The 20023-nt window shown below is 39.9% G+C and overlaps 1 protein-coding gene and 1 non-coding gene across 7 annotated transcripts in view; one reads left to right on the forward strand and one right to left on the reverse strand.

Moving 5' to 3' along the window:
• Window positions 1–18364, forward strand: part of TULP3 (TUB like protein 3) — a 64147-nt gene extending 45783 nt beyond the window's left edge. For 5 of the 6 annotated variants that reach the window (XM_042991572.1, XM_042991568.1, XM_042991571.1 and 2 more), the window contains 8 exons: window positions 8391–8462; window positions 10002–10129; window positions 10748–10945; window positions 13320–13432; window positions 13954–14068; window positions 16605–16703; window positions 17105–17276; window positions 18197–18364. In XM_042991572.1, the coding sequence (XP_042847506.1) occupies window positions 8391–8462; window positions 10002–10129; window positions 10748–10945; window positions 13320–13432; window positions 13954–14068; window positions 16605–16703; window positions 17105–17276; window positions 18197–18330 (1031 nt within the window). In that variant the 3' untranslated portion in view covers window positions 18331–18364. The remainder of the gene's footprint in view (window positions 1–8390; window positions 8463–10001; window positions 10130–10747; window positions 10946–13319; window positions 13433–13953; window positions 14069–16604; window positions 16704–17104; window positions 17277–18196) is intronic. The other variant, XM_042991570.1, reaches the window with a different exon arrangement.
• Window positions 18365–19157: 793 nt separating this feature from the next.
• Window positions 19158–19230, reverse strand: TRNAK-UUU. Its single transcript has one exon. It is a non-coding gene; the product is annotated as a tRNA-Lys (tRNA).
• Between the last annotated feature and the right edge of the window lie 793 nt (window positions 19231–20023).

Genomic DNA, 20023 nt, shown 5'->3' on the forward strand with positions numbered 1-20023 from the left:
ATCTCACATTCAGGTCCTTCATCCATTTTGAGTTTATTTTTGTGTATGGTGTAAGAAAATGGTCTAGTTTCACTCTTCTGCATGTTGCTGTCAAGTTCTCCCAGCACCATTTGTTAAAGAGGCTGTCTTTTTTCCATTGGATATTTTTTCCTGCTTTGTCAAAGATTAGTTGGCCATACGTTTGTGGGTCCAATTCTGGAGTCTCTATTCTATTCCATTGGTCTATGTGTCTGTCTTTGTGTCAAAACCATACTGTCTTGATGATTACAGCTTTGTAGTAGAGGCTGAAGTCTGGGATTGTGATGCCTCCTGCTTTCGTTTTCTTTTTCAATATTACTTTGGCTATTCGGGGTCTTTTGTGGTTCCATACAAATTTTAGGATTGCTTGTTCTAGCTTCGAGAAGAATGCCAGTGCAATTTTGATTGGGATTGCATTGAATGTGTAGATTGCTTTGGGTAGTATTGACATTTTAACAATATTTATTCTTCCAATCTATGAGTGTGGAATATTTTTACATTTCTTTGTATCTTTTTCAGTTTCCTTCATAAGCTTTCTATAGTTTTCAGCATACAGATCTTTTACATCTTTGGTTAGGTTTATTCCTAGATATTTTATGATTTCTGGTGCAATTGTGAATGGGATCAGTTTCTTTATTTGTCTTTCTGTTGCTTCAGTGTATAAAAATGCAACTGATTTCTGTACATTAATTTTGTATCCTGCGACTTTGCTGAATTCATGTATCAGTTCTAGCAGACTTTTGGTGGAGTCTATGCATGCATAGTATCATGTCATCTGCAAAAAGTGAAAGCTTGACTTCATCTTTGTCAATTTTGATGCCTTTGATTTCATTTTGTTGTCTGATTGCTGATACTAGAACTTCCAACACTATGTTAACCAACAGCGGTGAGAGTGGACATCCCTGTCGTGTTCCTGATCTCAGGGGGAAAGCTCTCAGTTTTTCCCCATTGAGGATGATATTAGCTGTGGGCTTTTCATAAATGGCTTTTATGATGTTTAAGTATGTTCCTTCTATCCCGACTTTCTTGAGGGTCTTTATTAAGAAAGGATGCTGTATTTTGTTAAATGCTTTTTCTGTATCAATTGACAGGATCATATGGTTCTTATCTTTTGTTTTATTCATGTGATGTATCACATTGATTGATTTGTGAATGTTGAACCAGCCGTGCAGCCCAGGAATGAATCCCATTTGATCATGGTGAATAATTCTTATATGTGTTGAATTCGATTTGTAGTATCTTGTTGAGAATTTTTGCATTCATATTCATCAGGGAGATTGGCCTGTAGTTCTCTTTTTTTGCTGGGTCTCTGGTTTGGGAATCAAAGTAATGCTGGCTTCATAGAATGAGTCTGGAAGTTTTCATTCCCTTTCTATTTTTTGGAACAGCTTGAGAAGGATAGGTATTACCTCTGCTTTAAATGTCTGGTAGAATTCCCCAGGGATGCCATCTGGTCCTGGACTCTTATTTGTTGGGAGATTTTTGATAACTGATTCAATTTCTTCACTAGTTATGGGTCTGTTCAAATTTTCTATTTATTCCTGTTTGAGTTTTAGAAGTGTGGAATTTTTTTTCGTTTATTTATTTTTGAGAGACAGAGTGTGAGTGGGGGAGGGGCAGAGAGAGAAGGAGACACAGAATCTGAAGCAGGCTTTAGGCTCTGAGCTATCAGCACAGAGCCCTACACAGGGCTTGAACTCACAAACCGTAGGATCATGACCTGAGCTGAAGTTGGACACTTAACCAACTGAGCCACCCAGGTGCCCCTTTAAAATTTTTTTTTAATATTTATTTTTAAAAGAGAGAGACAGAATATGAGTGGGAGAGGGGCAGAGAGAGAGAGAGACACACACACACACAGAATCCGAAGTGAGCGAGAGAGAGAGAGAGAGAGAGAGAGAGAGAGACAGAATCCGAAGCAGGATCAAGGCTCTGAGCTGTCAACACAGAGCCAGATGCAGGACTTGAGCCCACGAGCTGCAAGATCATGACCTGAGCTGAAGCTGAACACTTAGCCAGCTGAGCCACCCAGGCTCCCTTTAAGATATTATTTTTAAGTAATCTCTACACCCAGTGTTGGGCTCGAACTCACAACCCCGAGATCAAGAATTGCATGCTCTACTGACTGAGCCAGCCAGGCAACATGACATTTTATTTTTAGTTCCCACTCCCTTCTTTTGACAAAGTTGCCACTCAGCACCCCTACTTGGCCTCCATTTCAGTTTATATTGATCTAGTGATAAGGGGAAAAACAAGTAACAGCTGAGCAGAAATACAAATTGTATCAAAATATCCTTAAGCTAATACTTTACTAGAGCTAATACTTTTACTAGAGCCTACTTTCTGCTGGTTGGAGTTATCATTTCCATGGATATTCCTATACATTTTGGAGATCTCTTGTAGTTTATTTTCCTTCTTAGAAAAATAATTTTATAGTGGAAGGAATTAAGTGTCCTTTTTTCTGCTAAGAAGACTGAAATTGGTATGAAGACATGTTTATCAGGTCCCTACTTTGTAATAGATGGACATCGTAGGTCCTGGGATGTGTGAATCAGGAGATTCTACCACACAGTAGTAGAACAGATGTACACGCAAACAAATTCACATACTCATCTAAGAAACATGTATTGAGTATATACTATATATTAGGCATTGTTCTAGACACTTGGGCTACAATAGTAAACAAGGTTCCTGTCCTCCTGAAGTGTGTATTCTAATTGAGGCATCATGTACATAAATAGCCAACGGAGCATTGAGAGGGGTACCTAACCCAGAGCTGAAGGTTTGGAAAGCTTCCCAGAGAAAATGATGTCCAAGCTAGAGCATGATGCAGGAAGAGGCACTGTCCAGTTCAGAATGGCTAGAGCAGAGTATGAGGGGATAAGATGTGGGCAGAGGGATTAGAGAGGTGAGCCTGGAGGAGGGGTAAGTGGGCTCTGATCATATAGACCAGACTTATGTTCATATAAGCTGAGTTCTTTCTATAAAAATGGAATTTGCAAACATAGTACTAACGGAAGACATCCATATTGATGGTGAGATCTGAAGAGTTTTATGCCTTTTTGCTACAAAAGAGAAAAAGGGTTAACATTTTAGAAAACAAAAGAAAAAATCCCCTTCACAAACTGAAGAATTTTTTAAATAGCCTTATTGAGATATACCTAACATGCCATACTATTGACCCATTTAAAGTGAACAGTGGGTATGGAGGGGGAAGATGGCAGTGGATTTGGAGTACCCTAGGCTCACTTCGCCCTTTGAACACAACTAGATAACTATGAAATCATCCTGAATACTCCAGAAATGGACCTGAAGACTGGCCAGAACATACTTCACAACTAAAGGTAGAGAAGAGGCCATATTGAAGAAGTTAGGAAGTATGGAGATAAAGTTTGGGAAGAAATGAATCATGGCTGCTACAGTGGGGAGGGAGCTGCAGTTGCAGAGAAGGGTGAGAGACAGACTAACACAGAGGGAAGCGCATGGAGAAAATAAATCCCCATAGTGATTGATTTAGAAAGTGAGAGGGGCTGAATTGCGTGTTTTTGCAACCAGTGGGGCTTAAAGCCTAGAGTTCTAAATGTCAGCGGGCTTGGCTCAGGGAGAGCCCAGAGGGCACTGCACTGCTCTTGGAGAGAAGGCAGGCAAACAACCTGTGGACATAGAGTATGGAAGCAGTGATCTGAAGAGAGCCTAGGACACACAGTGGGGAGGTTAGTTGCTCATCTTGGAGCATGCCCCAGAGAGACAGCATTCACAGAGAGACCCCCTCCAGGAACAAAGGAACTGGCAGGCACCAATTCTCTCCCCCATCCCTCAGCAAAAGCACACGGCCACCTGCAGGAACCAGTGCAGCGCTGACACTCACTACCTAACTTGCTTACACTAAGCCCCACCTGCCCCCATGCTTGGGTGGAATTGCCTTTCCCAGTCATGCATGCCTCAGTCCTGGCATGACAAGTCTCCTCCCCCAGAAGACCAGCCCAAACCCTGCCCACACCATATCTCCCTGACCAGAAGTTTGGTGAGGCTTCGATTCCAGTAGTGGTGGCAACAGGACTCATTTCACAAGCAGACCAGAGCATATCTAGTTAAGACTCATCTCGTTCAGGCCAGGGACCAAACACTGCCCACAACAGGAACCTCTTCAGAGGACTGGCCAGAGGATAAAATGGCTAAGACACAACAGTGAGGCACATGTAGGACACATTTGAGACACTCCTAGAGGCACCAGGCCCTGGGGAAGAGGGGGCGGTACACTGCAGGGCACTAGAGGATCTCTTCTTCATAAAGCCATTACCCTCAAGAACAGGAGACATCGATGACTTTCCTAACACAGAGAAACAGGCACAGAGATTTAGACAAAATGAGAAGACAGGAATTTGTCCCAAATGAAAGAACAGAACAAGGCCAAGCAAGAGATCTAAGTGAAATAGGGGTAAGTAACATGCCTGATGGAGAATTTAAAGCAATGATCATAAGAATATTCACTGGACTTGAGAAAAGAGTGGAGGACATCAGTGAGACCATTAACACAGAGATAAGGAATAGCATAGCAGATATAAAGGGCTCAATAAATAAAATGAGAAACATGTTTGTTGGAATGAAAAGCAGGCTAGAAGAAGCAAAGGGACAAATTAATGACCTAGAAGACAGAATAAACAAAAGAGAGAAAAAAGAATTATGCAGAATGAGAATAGACTTGGGAACTCAGTGACTCCATCAAACATAATAACATTTGTATTATAGGAGTCCCAGAAGAAGAAGAAAGAGGGAAAGGGGCAGAGAATTTATCTGAAGAAATAATGGCTGAAAACGTCCCTAATCTGGGGAAGGAAACAAATATCTAGACCCAGGAAGCACAAAGATCCCCCAACAAAAAGCAGATCCACACCAAGATATGTTGTAATTAAAATGGCAAATATATTGGGGCGCCTGGGTGGCTTGGTTGGTTAAGCATCCAACTTAGGCTCAGGTCATGATCTCATGGTCCATGAGTTCGAGCCCCGCGTCGGGCTCTGTGCTGACAGCTCAGAGCCTGGAGCCTGTGTCAGATTCTGTGTCTCCCTCTCTCTCTGCTCCTCCCCTGTTCATGCTCTGTCTCTCTCTGTCTCAAAAATAAATAAACGTTAAAAAAAATTTTTTTAATTAAAAAAATGGCAAATATAGTGATAACAAAAATATATTAAAAGCCACAAGACAAAAACAGTTGCATACAAGGAAACCCCATAAGAATATTCAGTGAATTTTTCAGCAGAAACTTTCCAAGCCAGAAAAGAGTGGCATGAATGGGAAAAACCTACAGCCAAGAATACTCTATCCAGCAAGGCTATCATTCAGAATAGAAGGAGAGATAGAGTTTCCCAGAAAAACAAAAACTAAAGTAGCTCATGACCACTAAACCAGCCATGCAAGAAATATTAAAGAGGACTCCTTGAATGGAAAGGAAAGACCAAAAATGACAGTATTAAGGTAGGAAACATTTAAAAGCAGTAAAAATGAATTTTTCTGTAAAAAATCAGTCAAGGAACTCACAAAATAAAATGATGTAAAATATAACATCATATACTTGGAGTGGGGAAGAGAGGAGTAAGGAATGGGTTCAAACTTAAATGATCATCAACTTAATATAGACTATTAGGCTGCTACATGCAGAAGAGGTTATATGCAAACCTAATGCTAACCACAAATCAAAAACCACTAATAAATATGCAAAGAATAAAGAGAAAGAAATCCAAATATATTATTAAAAACCCCAGCACCACGAAAGAAAGACAAGAAAGGATCAGAGAAAATCTTCAGAAACAACCACACAGCAAGTAATAAAATGGCAATGAAGACAAATCTGTCAATAATTACTTCGAATATAAATAGTAAACACTCCAATCAAAAGACAGCGTGACAGAATAGATTAAAAAAAAAAAAAAGGCCTATCCATATGCTGTTTAAAGAGACTCGTTTTATACCTAAAGATACCTGCAGATTGAAAGTGAGGGAATGGAGAAACATTTATCATGCAAATGGATGTCAAAAGAAAGCCAGAGTAGCAATACTTATTTAGACAAAATAAAGGCTATAGGGCCCGGGTGGCTCAGTTGGTTAAACATCTGAATCTTGATTTCAGCCCAGGTCATGACCTCACTTTTCATGAGATCGAGTGCTGCATCAAGCTTTGTGCTAACAGTGCAGAGCCTGCTTGGGATTCATTCTCCCTCTCTCCCTCTCCCTCTCTCTGTCTCTGTCCCTCCCCCACTCATATGTGCTCTCTCAAATAAATACATTTTTTAAAAATCCTTTAAAAAAAAGACTGTAACAAGACAAAAGAAGGACACTATATAATCATAAAGGTGACAGTACAACAAGAAAATAATAACAATTGTAGGGGTGCCTGGGTGGCTCAGTCAGTTGAGTGTCCAACTCTTGATTTCAGCTTAGGTCATGATCCTAGGGTCGTGTGATTGAGCCCTATGTTGGGCTCCATGCTGAGCGTAGAGCATGCTTAAGATTCTGTCTCCCTCTCCCCCTGACCCCTGCTTGTGCTCCCTCTCTGTAAAATTAAAAAAAAAAAAAAAAAAAAAAGGATATAACAATTGTAAATATGCACCCAACATTGGAGTACCCAAATATATAAAACAGTTAACAACAAACATAGAGGAACTAATCAATAGTAATACAATACTAGTAGGGGACTTTAACACCCCACTTATATCAATAGACAGATCATCCAAACAAAATCAATAAGAAAACAATGACTTTGAATGACACAATGTACCAGATGGGTTTCACAGATGTATTCAAAACATTCCATCCTAAAACAGCAGAATACACATTCTTTTCAAGTGTACATAGAATATTCTCCAGAATAGATCACATATTAGGCCACAAAACAAACCCCAACAAATTCAAAAAGATTGAAGTCATACCGTGCATTTCTTTTTTTTAGAGAGGGAGAGGTTCAAAACCTTTGGGATGCAGCAAAAACCATTCCAAGAGAGAAGTATATAGCAATACAAGACTACCTCAAGAAGCAAGAAAAGTATCAAATAACCTAACCTTATACCTAAAGGAGCTAGAAAAAGAACAACAAACAAAGCCTAATAACCATCACAAGGAAAGAAATAATAAAGATTAGAGCAGAAATAAATGATACAGAAACTAAAAAAAATAATAGAACAGACCAATGAAACCAGGAGCTGGTTCTTTGAAAAAAGTCAGTAAAATTGATAAACCTCTAGCCAGACTTACCAAGAAAAAAAAGACAAAGAATTCAAATAAATGAGAGGAGAAATAGCAACCAACCCCACAGAAATACAGTTAGAATATTATGAAAAACTATATGCCAACTAATTGGACAGAAAAGTGGGTACATTCCTAGAAACATATAACCTACCAAAACTGAAACAGGAAGAAATAGAAAATTTGAACAGATTGGTTACCAGAAAATAAATAGAATCAGTAATTTAAAAAAACTCCCCAACAAACAAAAGTCCAGGACCAGATGGTTTCAGAAGTGAATTCTACCAAACATTTAAAGAAGAGTTAATGCCTATTCTTCTCGAACTATTCCAAAAAACAGAAGAGGAAGGAAGACTTACAAATTCATTCTATGAGACCAGCATTACCCTGGTTCCAAAACCAGATAAAGATATCACGAAAAAAGAAAACTACAGGCCAGTATCTCCAATGAACATGGGTGCAAAGATCCTCAACAAAATACTAGCAAACCAAATCCAACAATAGCTTAAAAAATTATCCACCACAATCAAGTGGAATTTATTCCTAGGTTGCCAGGGTGGCTCAATATTTGCAAATCAATCCACATCACATCAATAAGAGAAACAATAAGAACCATATGATCATTTCAATAGATGCAGAAAACTCTCAACATGATAAAAACTCTCAACAAAGTAGGTTTAGAGGGAACATACCTAAACATAATAAAGGCCATATATGAAAAACCTATAGCTAACATCATCTTTAATGGGGAAAAACTGAGAGCTTTTCCCCTAAGGTCAGGAACAAGACAAGGATATCCACTCTCACCACTTTTATTCAACATGCCACTGAAAGTCATAATGCGAACTGAATAGATCATAGTTGTCCGTCCTCTGAGATGGTTGAATGTAAGCAGAAATGGTTTGAGAAAAAAGCCACACTGCTTATTTTTAAGTCTACTCGTAAATTCATAATTTGGATATGAGGGATAACTTTATCCTAAAGAGAAAAGGGAATTTAGTTTCAGTCTTGGCTCTGCGTCTTTCTCTTGGGCAAATGATTCTTCCTCAGCCTGATATTATCACATATAAATTTGAGTACTATACTTCTCTTACAACACACATCACACTTTATTTTATGTCTGTGTTCCTCCCTAGATATGATCCATAAACAAACAAGAAACAAAACAAGAAAGACTACCAGTATCTCCTCTTTGAACTCATATAAATGTGAGGATAAAATGAGAAAATAGTTTTTAATCAAATAATTTTTAATTTTTCATAAAAGATGCTTCATAAAAAAATAAAAATAAATGGGATACTACGTGGCAAAGAGAAAGAATGAAATATGGCCTTTTGTAGCAACGTGGATGGAACTGAAGAGTGTGATGCTAAGTGAAATAAGTCATACAGAGAAAGACAGATACCATGTGTTTTCACTCTTATGTGGATCCTGAGAAACTTAACTGAAGACCATGGGGGAGAGGAAGAAAAAAAAAAAGTTAGAGAGGGAGGGAGCCAAAACATAAGACACTCTTAAAAACAGAGAAAAACTGAGGGTTGATGGGGGGGTGGGAGGGAGGGGAGGGTGGGTGAGGGGTATTGAGGAGGGCACCTGTTGGGATGAGCACTGACTGTTGTATGGAAACCAATTTGACAATAAATTTCATCTTAACAAAAAATTAAATTAAATTAAAAAATTAAAATTAAAAAAAGATGCTTCATAAATCTAAGGCATTTCAAACATTCCCAACTCAAATTAGTTAACTAGACTTAGAGATGAACAAAATTCTGGAAAACGAAAAAGTAACTGGTGTAGTAGAGAACAATAGACTATTTATTTATATATTTTTTATTTATATTTTAATTTTTTAAGTTTATTTATTTTTGAGAGAGAGACATAGGGCAAGCAGGAGAGGGGCAGGGAGAGAGGGAGACACAGAACCTGAAGCAGGCTCCAGGCTCTGAGCTGTCAGCACAGAGCCCAACGCAGGGCTTGAACTCACAAACTGCAAGGTCATGACCTGAGCTGAAGTCGGACGCTTAACCAACTGAGCCACACAGGTGCCCCTAGATCATTGAATTTTTAAAACTGTGGTAAAATACACATAACATAAAATTTATTATTTTACCCATTTTTAAGTGTACAGGTCAGTGACATTAAGTACAGTCACATTGTTGTGCAACTATCACCACCATCCATCTCCAGAACTTTTTCATCTTCCCATAAAACTCTATATCATTAAATAATAACTCCCCATTCTTCTATGCCCTGCATCCCAGGTAACCACTATTCTACTTTCTGTCTCTATGAGTTTGACTACTCTAGATTTCTCATATAAGTGGAATCATAAAATATTTGTCCTTTTTTTTTTAATATTTGTCCTTTTGTGACGGCATATTTCACTTAGCAGTGAGCATCTTTTCATGGGCTTATTGGCCACTTACATATCTTCTTTGAAGAAATGTCTATTCATGTTCTTTACCTATTTCTGAATTGGGTTGTTTATTTTGCTATTGTTGTAGGAGTGCTTTATGTATTCTGGATATTAATTCTGTATCAGATACATAACAACAGTGGAAACGGAAAACAAGGGATAGATCTGAGTGAGAATATGAAGAAAGAGCTGTCAAAATTTGGATAAAATAGCTACATTTTAAGTCAGAATAGCTGGGATGTTTTAAGCAAGAAAATTAAAATTATTTTGGTTTGAAGATTTAGTTTTTAAACCAGTGTTGGCAGTTTTGACAGTTCTTCCTTTCTTCCAGGTATCTCAGGTAGTTTGAACTTTGATGAAGAGGAGACTGATGGGGAAGAAGAAGGAAAGAAATTATGTCATTCGCCATATTCAGATGCAGAGAGACCCAATTCTGCATCTAGCCAGAAATCAACCACAGTATGTAGTTCTGAAACTTCTTCCTTTGGAACTTATTTAACTATTTCCCAAATGCATCTCTAATATTTAAACAGGATTACTGAATGAAGGTTCCTTCAAAAGATTTTTAAAAATGTTTTATTTTTGAGAGAGAGAAAGAGAGAGTGCATGCACATGCGCGTGTAGGAAAAGGGCAGAGAAGGGGAGGGGCAGAGAAGGGGAAGGACAAAGGACTCAAAGTGGGCTCTGTGCTAAGAGTGGAGAGCCTGATGCGGGGCTTGAACTTATGAACCATGAGATCATGACCTGAGCCTGTCAGATGTTTAACCAACTGAGCCACCCAGGTGCCCCTCTTTCAAAAGATTTAAGCTCAAATTTAGTCTTAAAGTTCATGACCCCCCCCTAAATTTCTTGTGTTTCAAGCCAGCTATTGTGAAGTTATATCCCACTTTTGTACTTGGCTCCTTCATTATTCCCAATATTCATATGCCTATTTCACTTCTCAGAGTTTCCCTTTATTTTGTCAGAAGACTAGAGACATAGGGATAAGTCACTAAATTATTTTGTATGTTGTTTCTTGATAAGAATAACAAGTTTTCTGATCCAGCCTCTATCGCTCACATGTGGCTGTTCTTTCAGGATACAGGAGCTTATGGTACTGCAGCCCAACAAAGTGATAACCAGCTGGGAGAAGTGGAGAATTTGGAGGACTTTGCATATAGTCCTGCCCCTCGGGGTATTACAGTAAAGTGTCGGATAACCAGGGATAAAAAAGGAATGGATCGGGGTCTCTTCCCCACTTACTATATGCACTTGGAAAAAGATGAAAATCGGAAGGTATGAGAAATGATTCTTTAAAAAAATTTTTTTTGTTTGTTTAGGGGTGCCTGGGTGGCTTAGTTGGTTAAGTGAATGACTTTGGCTCAGGTCCTGATCTCAGAGTCCCGCATTAGACTTGGTGCTGTCAGCCTGTCAGCATGGACCCCACTTTGGATCCTCTGTCCCCCTCTCTTTCTGCCCCTCCCCCACTCACGCTGTCTCAAAAAATAAATAAAACACTAAAAACATTTTTTTTTAATATTTTTCTTTTATTTATTTGGGAGAGTGAGTGTGGGAGAGAGGGACGGGGGTGGGGGGAGAGTGAGAGAGAGAGAGAGAGAGAGAGAGAGAGAGAGAGAGAATCCCAAGCAGACTCCACACTCAGCACAGAGCCTGACATGGGCTCAATCCCACGACTCCAGGATCATGACCTGAGCCAAAACCAAGAGCTGGACGCTCAATCTACTTAGCCACCTGGGCACCCTGAGAATTGATTCTTTGTTTTTTAAATATGAAATTTATTGTCAAATTGGTTTCCATACAACACCCAGTGCTCATCCCAACAGGTGCCCTCCTCAATGCCCATCACTCACTTTCTCCTCCCTCCCACCCTCCATCAACCCTGTTTATTCTCAGTTTTTAAGAGTCTCTTATGGTTTGCCTCCCTCCCTCTCTAATTTTTTTTTTCCTTCTTCTCCCCCATGGTCTTCTGTTAAATTTCTCAGGATCCACATAAGAGTGAAAACATATGGTATCTGTCTTTCTCTGTATGACTTATTTCACTTAGCATCACACTCTCCAGTTCCATCCATGTTGCTACAAAAGGCCATATTTCATTCTTTCTCATTGCCAGGTAGTATTCCATTGTGTATATAAACCATAATTTCTTTATCCATTCATCAGTTGATGGACATTTAGGCTCTTTCCATAATTTGGCTATTGTTGAGAGTGCTGCTATAAACATTGGGGTACATGTGCCCCTATGCATCAGGACTCCTGTATCCCTTGGGTAAATTCCTAGCAGTGCTATTGCTGGGTCATAGGGTAGATCTATTTTTAATTTTTTGAGGAACCTCCACACTGTTTTCCAGTTTGCATTCCCACCAACAGTGCAAGAGGGTTCCCATTTCTTCACATCCTCTCCAGCATCTATAGTCTCCTGATTTGTTCATTTTAGCCACCCTAAGAATTGATTCTTAAGACAAACCTTGAAATAGAGGGGAAGATGTTGTGGGAATAGATTGTTGAAGGGCCTTAGGATAGAGGAACAGCACTGGTAACAGACTAAGTCATCTGGAAGCAGATTGTACTTCCTAACTCCCAGGTGCTGTGTTCTGTCTTCAAAGAAAGAGCTCATAGTCTCATAGGCAAAATCTGTTCCACCCCAAAGAAAAAAGTTTTATCCAGAATATAAGAAAGTAGAGGAGAATATTTGAATGTAATTATTTGCACCTCTATCCAACTTTTTGGCAGGGGGAGGGTGTTACTGTGTGCTCTTTGGTTTTTATTTTAATTATGGTAGAACATGACATTGTGGAAGAAAGAGCAAGCTTTAGGGGATAGGAGGAAGTGGAAATACGGAACAACATGCAAGTGAAATGTCTTATTTCTCACTTTAAGAATTCTAATTTACTTTAAATACAAATTTGAGGCAATTTAATACTTGCTAATGAACAATGTATTTTGTATTGCTGCTGCCAGGTCTAAGTGGATGATTTTAACAGCACAGAAATGAGATGATGATGTATATCATTGTTGTTATAACCACTATTTATTGTTTATGCTGTACCAGGCATGTGCTAAATGCTTCATGTATATAATATCTCCTATAATCCTTATCACAATCTTGTGAGATAGGATTTCTTATCCCTGCTTCATAGATGAGTAACTGGGGCATAGAGAGTGACATACCCGCCTCAAGTCACACTAATATGTGGCAGAGCCAGACTCAAACCTGTGTCTGATTTCAAAGTCCCTTCCTTAGCTACTGCCATTCTCCTGCTTCCCTGTCATTGTCCAAGTCTAGTGGGATTTAGGAAGGATGCATAAATACGACAGTATTCATATCACTGAAGATACAAAAAGGAATATGAGGAAAGCAGCTGCAGTAAAGAATTAGAAGGATGGGATGGGGCACCTGGGTGGCTCAGTCGGTTAAGTGCCTGACTTCAGCCCAGGTCAGGATCTCATGGTTCGTGAGCTCGAGCCCTGCATCAGGTTTGGTGCTGACAACGCGGAGCCTGCTTGGAATCCTCTGTCTCCCTCTCTCCCTGCCCCTTCCCCACTCATGCTGTCTCTCTTTCAAAAATAAATAAACTTAAAAAAAAAAAAAAAGGAATAAGCCACGGTGGTTCTCTTGACATTTTTGACTGACATTTTTTTCTTTTTCCAGATATTTCTTCTTGCAGGTAGAAAGCGGAAAAAGAGCAAAACATCCAACTATCTTATCTCCACTGATCCAACAGATTTATCTCGTGAAGGGGAAAGTTACATTGGCAAACTCAGGTGAGTGCAGCCTTGTTTTACTGATCTATTCTTTCTGATACTTTTATTCCTGTTGTTTTAGAACAATTTCTTTTTTCTTTTTTTTTTTTTTTTTTTAATGTTTATTCATTTTTGAGAGAGAGTATGAGCAGGGGAGGGGCAGAGAGAGAGGGGACAGAGGATCCCAAGCAGGCTCTGAGCTGACAGCAGAGAGCCTGATGCAGGGCTCGAACTCAATGAACTGTGAGATTGTGACATGAGCCAAAGTCGGACACTCAAGAGACTGAGACACCCAGGTGACCCAAAACAATCCATATCTTCTTTGCAATGAGCATGTACTGATGTTGTAATCTTAAAAAAACATAAAAGTTAACAGAAAATCTAAGTCCCTTATTTAATGAGTGATCTTTGAAAAAGTAGTGATGAACATTTGGAGAACAGGCAAATGGACTTCCACTCTGTTACATACCTGTCCTAGATTTGTATTTGTGTAGGAGCAAAAATATAGATCATTAATGGCGACTTTTTCCTCTTGATTCTAGATCCAACCTCATGGGGACCAAGTTTACAGTTTACGATCACGGTGTCAGCCCAGCCAAGGCCCAGGGTCTGGTAGAGAAGGCCTATACCCGGCAGGAGCTGGCAGCCATCTGTTACGTACGTGCCAGTCTCAGAACGCACTCTTTTCCTGAGTCTTTTCCTTAATCTCCTGGGTGTCCTGCTGGCCCTTTAAACCTAACCAATACTGAACTCACTATCTTCCCTCCCAAGCTTGTTTCTATCTCTATGATCCCCCTTTTTTCTGTTGCTGGTATCGTTTTTTCTGTATATTCATTTTAATTATTTATGAATTACCAAGTTTGGTTGTTTTTAATTTTTTAAAAACATTTCTTGTCTGCTCTTTTATTTCCTAATGCCATTGTATTAATTCAGTCCTTTATTATCTCTTACCCACTGGCCAGAGGTTACAACAAAGTGGAAACTGATCTCTCTTTACTTTTAGTGTTTCCCTGATTCACTCTATACTGCTGCCAGATGGATCTTTCTAAAATACAGTGCCAGTAAATCCTGTGGTTCTCTTGCTTCACAGCATTTAGTGACTACCCACTGCATACAGAATAAAGCCCTAATGCTTTGGCCTTTCCTCCAGACTCTTCTAACGGCCCTGGCCCTGTCCTGTTCCCATAATGGGAGACATAACAGCCCCCTGTCATTGCCTTGCTGCACCATGTGATCTTTCCTTACCCTAGAGCCTCTCCTTTCCCCCTCCTTGTCCTTTGTCTAACCAACTGATGCCATCGGAGAAGTCTTTTCTGAACATTTGATAGAGTTGACCTTTGTATGTATACATCCCCATGGCCCCCGTGCTTCCTCTAGTAACTCACACATTATACTTGTTACTGCTTGTGCCACACGAACCTTCTCTTGTAAACTCTTATTCTCTGCTACATCCCCACTAGCACAGGGCCCGGTGCATGGTAAGCACTCAAAAGTCATTGAGTAAAAGAAAATAAGAAGCAACTAACCTGACTTAACCTGTTGCTTTGATCCCAAAGTCACAACTTTTTCATAAATTGGAATTAATCTCATCATTTCCCATGAAATGTTGTGAAATTAAATGGCTAACTTAATATTTTTATAATGTATAGTTTTTTTTTCTCCTAGTTTCATTTCTCCATTACATGTTTTAACTATGCATAACTTCCATATATATGTACACGTGTACATGTATATATGTATAGGTATACATACAAACGTGTATATTTACCTTTTTAATGTGCTTATTTTACTCATATATAATCTGCCTGGCCTGACAGGCATTTAAGGTTTTTTAGGTTTTTTTTTTTTTTCATTTTTAGTTTTCATTTTATTTATTTTAGAGAGAAAGTATGTGTTTAGAGAGAAAGCAGGAGAGAGAGTTAGAGGGAGAGAGAAAGAATCCCAAGCAGGCTGTACCCACAGCCACCCAGGTGCTCCTAGGTTTATTGTTTTTTTTTTTTAATTGAGGTCTAATTGGCATATTAGTTTCATATGTATAATGTAATGATTTTATATATATGTATATATTGCAAAATGATCATCACATTCAGTTAATAAGTTTAGTTATTAAGTTTAGTTAATATCCATCACCACGCATGGTTACAGCTGTTTTTCTTATAAGAACTTTTAAGATCTACTCTCTTAGCAACTTTCAAATGTACAGTATAGTATTATGATCATTATTTTTTATTTATATAGGTGACACATAATGTTACATTAATTTCAGGTATACAACTTAGTGATTGACAAGTTTATACATTATGCTATGTTCACAACAAATGTGGCTACCATCTGTCCTGAATATATGGCTATTACAATACCACTGATTATATTCCTAATGTGGATACAGGCATTTGAAGTTTTTACTTCCTGGTACATTCCCTATATAATTTAAGCTGTAATTCTCATTGTATATCATATGTCCTCATTGGGAAATAAATATTTATTGATGATGACAAAATTAAAAAATAAAATATTTTTTAGTTTATTTATTTATTTTGAGAGAGAGAGCAAGTGGGTTAGGGGCAGAGAGAGAGAATTACAAACAGGCTCTGTACTGTCAGCACAGAGCTTGATGTGGGGCCTGAACTCACAACTGTGACATCATGACCTTAGCTGAAACCAAGGGCCGGATGCTTAACTGACTGAGCCACTCAGGCGCCCCCAAAGTTAGTTTTTTTAAGTTTATTTATTTATTTTGAGAGAGACCATGTGCTCATGAATGAGGGAGGGGCAGAGAGAGAGGGGGAGAGAGAATCCCTAGCTGGCTCTGCACTGGATCTCACTACTGTGAGATTATAAGCGGAGCTGAAATCAAGAGTCAGACATTTAACTGACTGAGCCACCCAGGCACCCCTGTGTTGAGGACAAAATTGGAAAGTGCTCACAGTTGTCTCAAGTTTCACTTAAGAGTAAAGAGAATAAAGTTTCAAGCCAATAGAATCTGTTTTAAATTCAAGTGTTCAAATTAGGTTTAAAAGGAGGTACAGTATTACCTTCCTTGTTTTGACTCTCTGTCTCTTTGTTCACCTACAGTAAAGTAATAAAATAGTTTTTAGTGTTTTTGACATCATCACTGGACATTTTACATGCCCAAGAAAGTCATGTGTTTTTCCTTTCCGTTTTCAAATTCCTGCCTTATTCTGTCTTCCAGGAAACAAATGTACTTGGATTTAAAGGTCCTAGGAAAATGTCTGTGATCATTCCAGGAATGAATATGAATCATGAACGGATCCCATTTCGGCCACGAAATGTAAGTAAGAACGTATTTAATCAACAAAGGAACCTCAAAGACAAGAATACAGTACAGATGAGATCACTACAAAAAAGTATTGATTCTTACAGAATCCCAAAGTGGAGTGTGGCTCATACCGTTCTTCACGAGAGTGATCAGTCCCGAACCTCAGGATGAGGGCCGTTGCAGCAGAATTGCGAAAGCGGTTGATTTGAAACCGCTTGGTCTGCCAAGAGCAATGCTAGATAATCTACCACAATTTTTAAAAGCTGCCTTCACTGTGGGCTTTCTTTGTTTCTGTTGTACCCTTTCTGCAATGGAGGAAATACTCTCCTACTCTACCTTTTACTTCACAGAGCTGAAAGTGAATGATTTCCTGTGGTTCTCAGTACAAAGCAGTGATTTTTCTCTTCAAACAGGACCACGAGAGCTTGCTTTCCAAATGGCAGAACAAAACCATGGAAAACTTGATTGAACTGCACAACAAGTCCCCAGTCTGGAATGACGACACACAGTCTTATGTCCTGAACTTCCACGGCCGGGTCACTCAGGCATCTGTGAAGAACTTTCAGATAGTCCACGAGAATGACCGTGAGCCTGCAGGAAGGGTTGGGCGGGAATAGGAGGAAAGATGCCCTTACACGGTGGGGAAATGAGCACTTCCTATCATTGACAGGAAGTTCTGCCCAGGGGAGAATTATTGTTATTATTAGTTAAATGTTTATTTATTTTTGAGAGAAATAGCATGAGCTGGGGAGGGGCAGAGAGAGAGGGGAGACAGAGGATCTGAAGTGGGCTCCGTACTGACAGCAGCAAGCCTGATGCAGGGCTCAAACTCACAACCCATGAGATCATGACTTCAGCTAAAGTTGGTTGCTCAACCGCCTGAGCCACCCAGGTACCCCCCCACCCACCCCCAGGGGAAAATTATTTAAGAAAGAAATGATTTCTTTGGAAAGATTGAAGTGTAGTTTAAAATAAAACTTCTTTTTTAAAAAAAATGTTTATTTTTGAGAGAGAGCACACAAGAGAGACTCTCAAGCAGGCTCTGCGTGCTGACAGCTTGGAGTCCTGTGTGGGGCTCAATCTCATGAACCTTGAGGTCATGACCCGAGCTGAAATCAACAGTCAGAAGATGCTTAACCGACGGAGCCACCCAGGCAGCCCTTTAGAGTAAAACTTCTGAACCACTGTTTGGGAAGCAGATGCAAATGACCCTCATTCAAACTCTGGTCCTTGGAGCTTGTACTGTTCCCTCCTCTTGTCCTGTCATGCTAGTCATGAGTGGTCTCCTGCTCTCTGTATTTGAGAGGAATAGTAATAGAAGCTTGGCTCATGGTTAGCAGATACTCTTGTCAATGCCTCTTTCCATCCTTCTCAAAGTTTCCCATTTTAAAGAGACTTGGTGATTAACTGATCGATTTGAAGGATTTTTTCCCTGTATCTTTCATAGGCTTTTCCCCAGTACAGCCCCACTATTTTCTAATGTCCTAATTTCTTTCTTTTCCTAGCTGACTACATAGTCATGCAGTTTGGACGTGTGGCAGACGATGTGTTCACCCTGGACTACAACTACCCACTGTGTGCACTTCAGGCCTTTGCCATTGGACTTTCCAGCTTTGACAGCAAGCTAGCATGTGAATAAGAGAAAGAAAAAGGGCTGAGTTTTCTCACTCACAGCTTTGAGTCACTTCCTTTGCTTTTGCCCCAGGACTGAAGAGTGACTGCCTGCCCCTTTGGGAGTAATCCCTGTATGTATGTATGTGTACATACACGTGTGCATGTGTACATAGGTACATGTGCATACACATGCGTATATGTACACATGCACCCAACTTCTCTGGGTTTCACGGACCTGGTCAGGGATCACAGCTTAACGTGGGGGACAGATTGTTCAAAGCACAGAGAGCTTCTTGTTCAGGGCACATTGGCGACTCCGGAAGTTATTGCCCAACAGATTCTGTGCCCTCAAGGGTCCGATGTCCTGTGCTTGGAAATGTACAGCTAGAATCAGGTTCTAATGAGTAAATACTTGGGTCTTTTTTCTTGAAGACCTTTCCTGAGTGGGATAGTTCCCTAAATTGCCTTCGGTCTTCAGTCTGCAAACTGTTTTTGTAAATGGTCAGAGAGGCTCTCACAGCTGCTCAGCTCTGTTGTTGTATTGCAAACACAGGCATGGCCAGCTCATAAACGAATGAGTGCAGCTGTGTTCCACTGAAACATCATTAACAAAAACAGGCAGCAGGCCAGATTTGGCCTGTGGGCCATAGTTTGCTGACCCCTGCTCCAGGTATATTTCTGTAAGTTACCTGGGCATCTTCCAGAATGGGCCCGTGGTCATGACAACATATGAGTGGGAAATGCATATCTCTGGGAAGCAACGGTCCCATAAATTGGATCTGAAAAGGCTACATCCATATAGCTTTTACCTGTTTTTTATTTTTCTATTTTTTATTTTTTAAGTAAGTTTTACGCCCAACGTGAGGCTTAAACTCATGACCCTGAGATCAAAAGTCACATGCTCTACCGACTAAGCCAGCCAGGTACCCCTTAAAAATTTATTTAAAAAAATTTTTTTTCAAGTATTATGCCCAACGTGGGGGTTAAAAAATTTTTTATTTTACCTTTTGTTGTTGTTATTAAGTAAGCCTTGCTTTTACCTTGTTTTGGTGACAGTCGTTTCCAGAGCATCATTTACCCTCAGAACTGGGAAAACCCCCCATTAGTGATCATTTTGAGTCCACACAGGTGGCTTAATTCTGCTGTCCTACCTGAAGTACCCATGGGGGAAGCCAGTGCCAGCCACTTTACCCTCCCTATGGGAAGAAGTTCTGCTCACTAGGAAATAAATCGGGCATTGCACTGCCTTTATCAGAGGGAGTGTGGTATTTCTTTGGTGGGGCTAGCTTACTTTCCCCCTGGGGCTTGGAAGGCACTGATGTCACAGTCCCCCTCTTCCCTTTCTTCCCTCAGAGTAGGTCGGCCAGCAGCAATCTCAAAGTGGCTGTGGCCAAACTTGTTGTGATCAGGGATGTGAGAAACGTATGCAGTTGTCTTAATTTCAGTTTAGGCTGAAAGCATAAAGTCTAGGGGTGACTTAGTCTAGTTAAGACAGGGTGATTTGACAGTTGCCTTCATTTCCAATCCAGGAGTGCTTCCTACAGCTCTATTACATGGAGCCATTAGTATAAAGGGACACACACCCCTATAGACCATGTAAGAGGTAAGAGAACATTATATTTCGAAACTTGTTGTCATTGTGCAGAGAGGTGGCAGGGAGGCTTTGGTGAGGACCAGCTAGCTGACTCTGAGCTCTGTGGACCTAGTTAGGTGGAGCT

Source organism: Panthera tigris, chromosome B4 (genome assembly GCF_018350195.1).
Source record: "Panthera tigris isolate Pti1 chromosome B4, P.tigris_Pti1_mat1.1, whole genome shotgun sequence".
NCBI classification, from domain to species: Eukaryota; Metazoa; Chordata; class Mammalia; order Carnivora; family Felidae; genus Panthera; species Panthera tigris.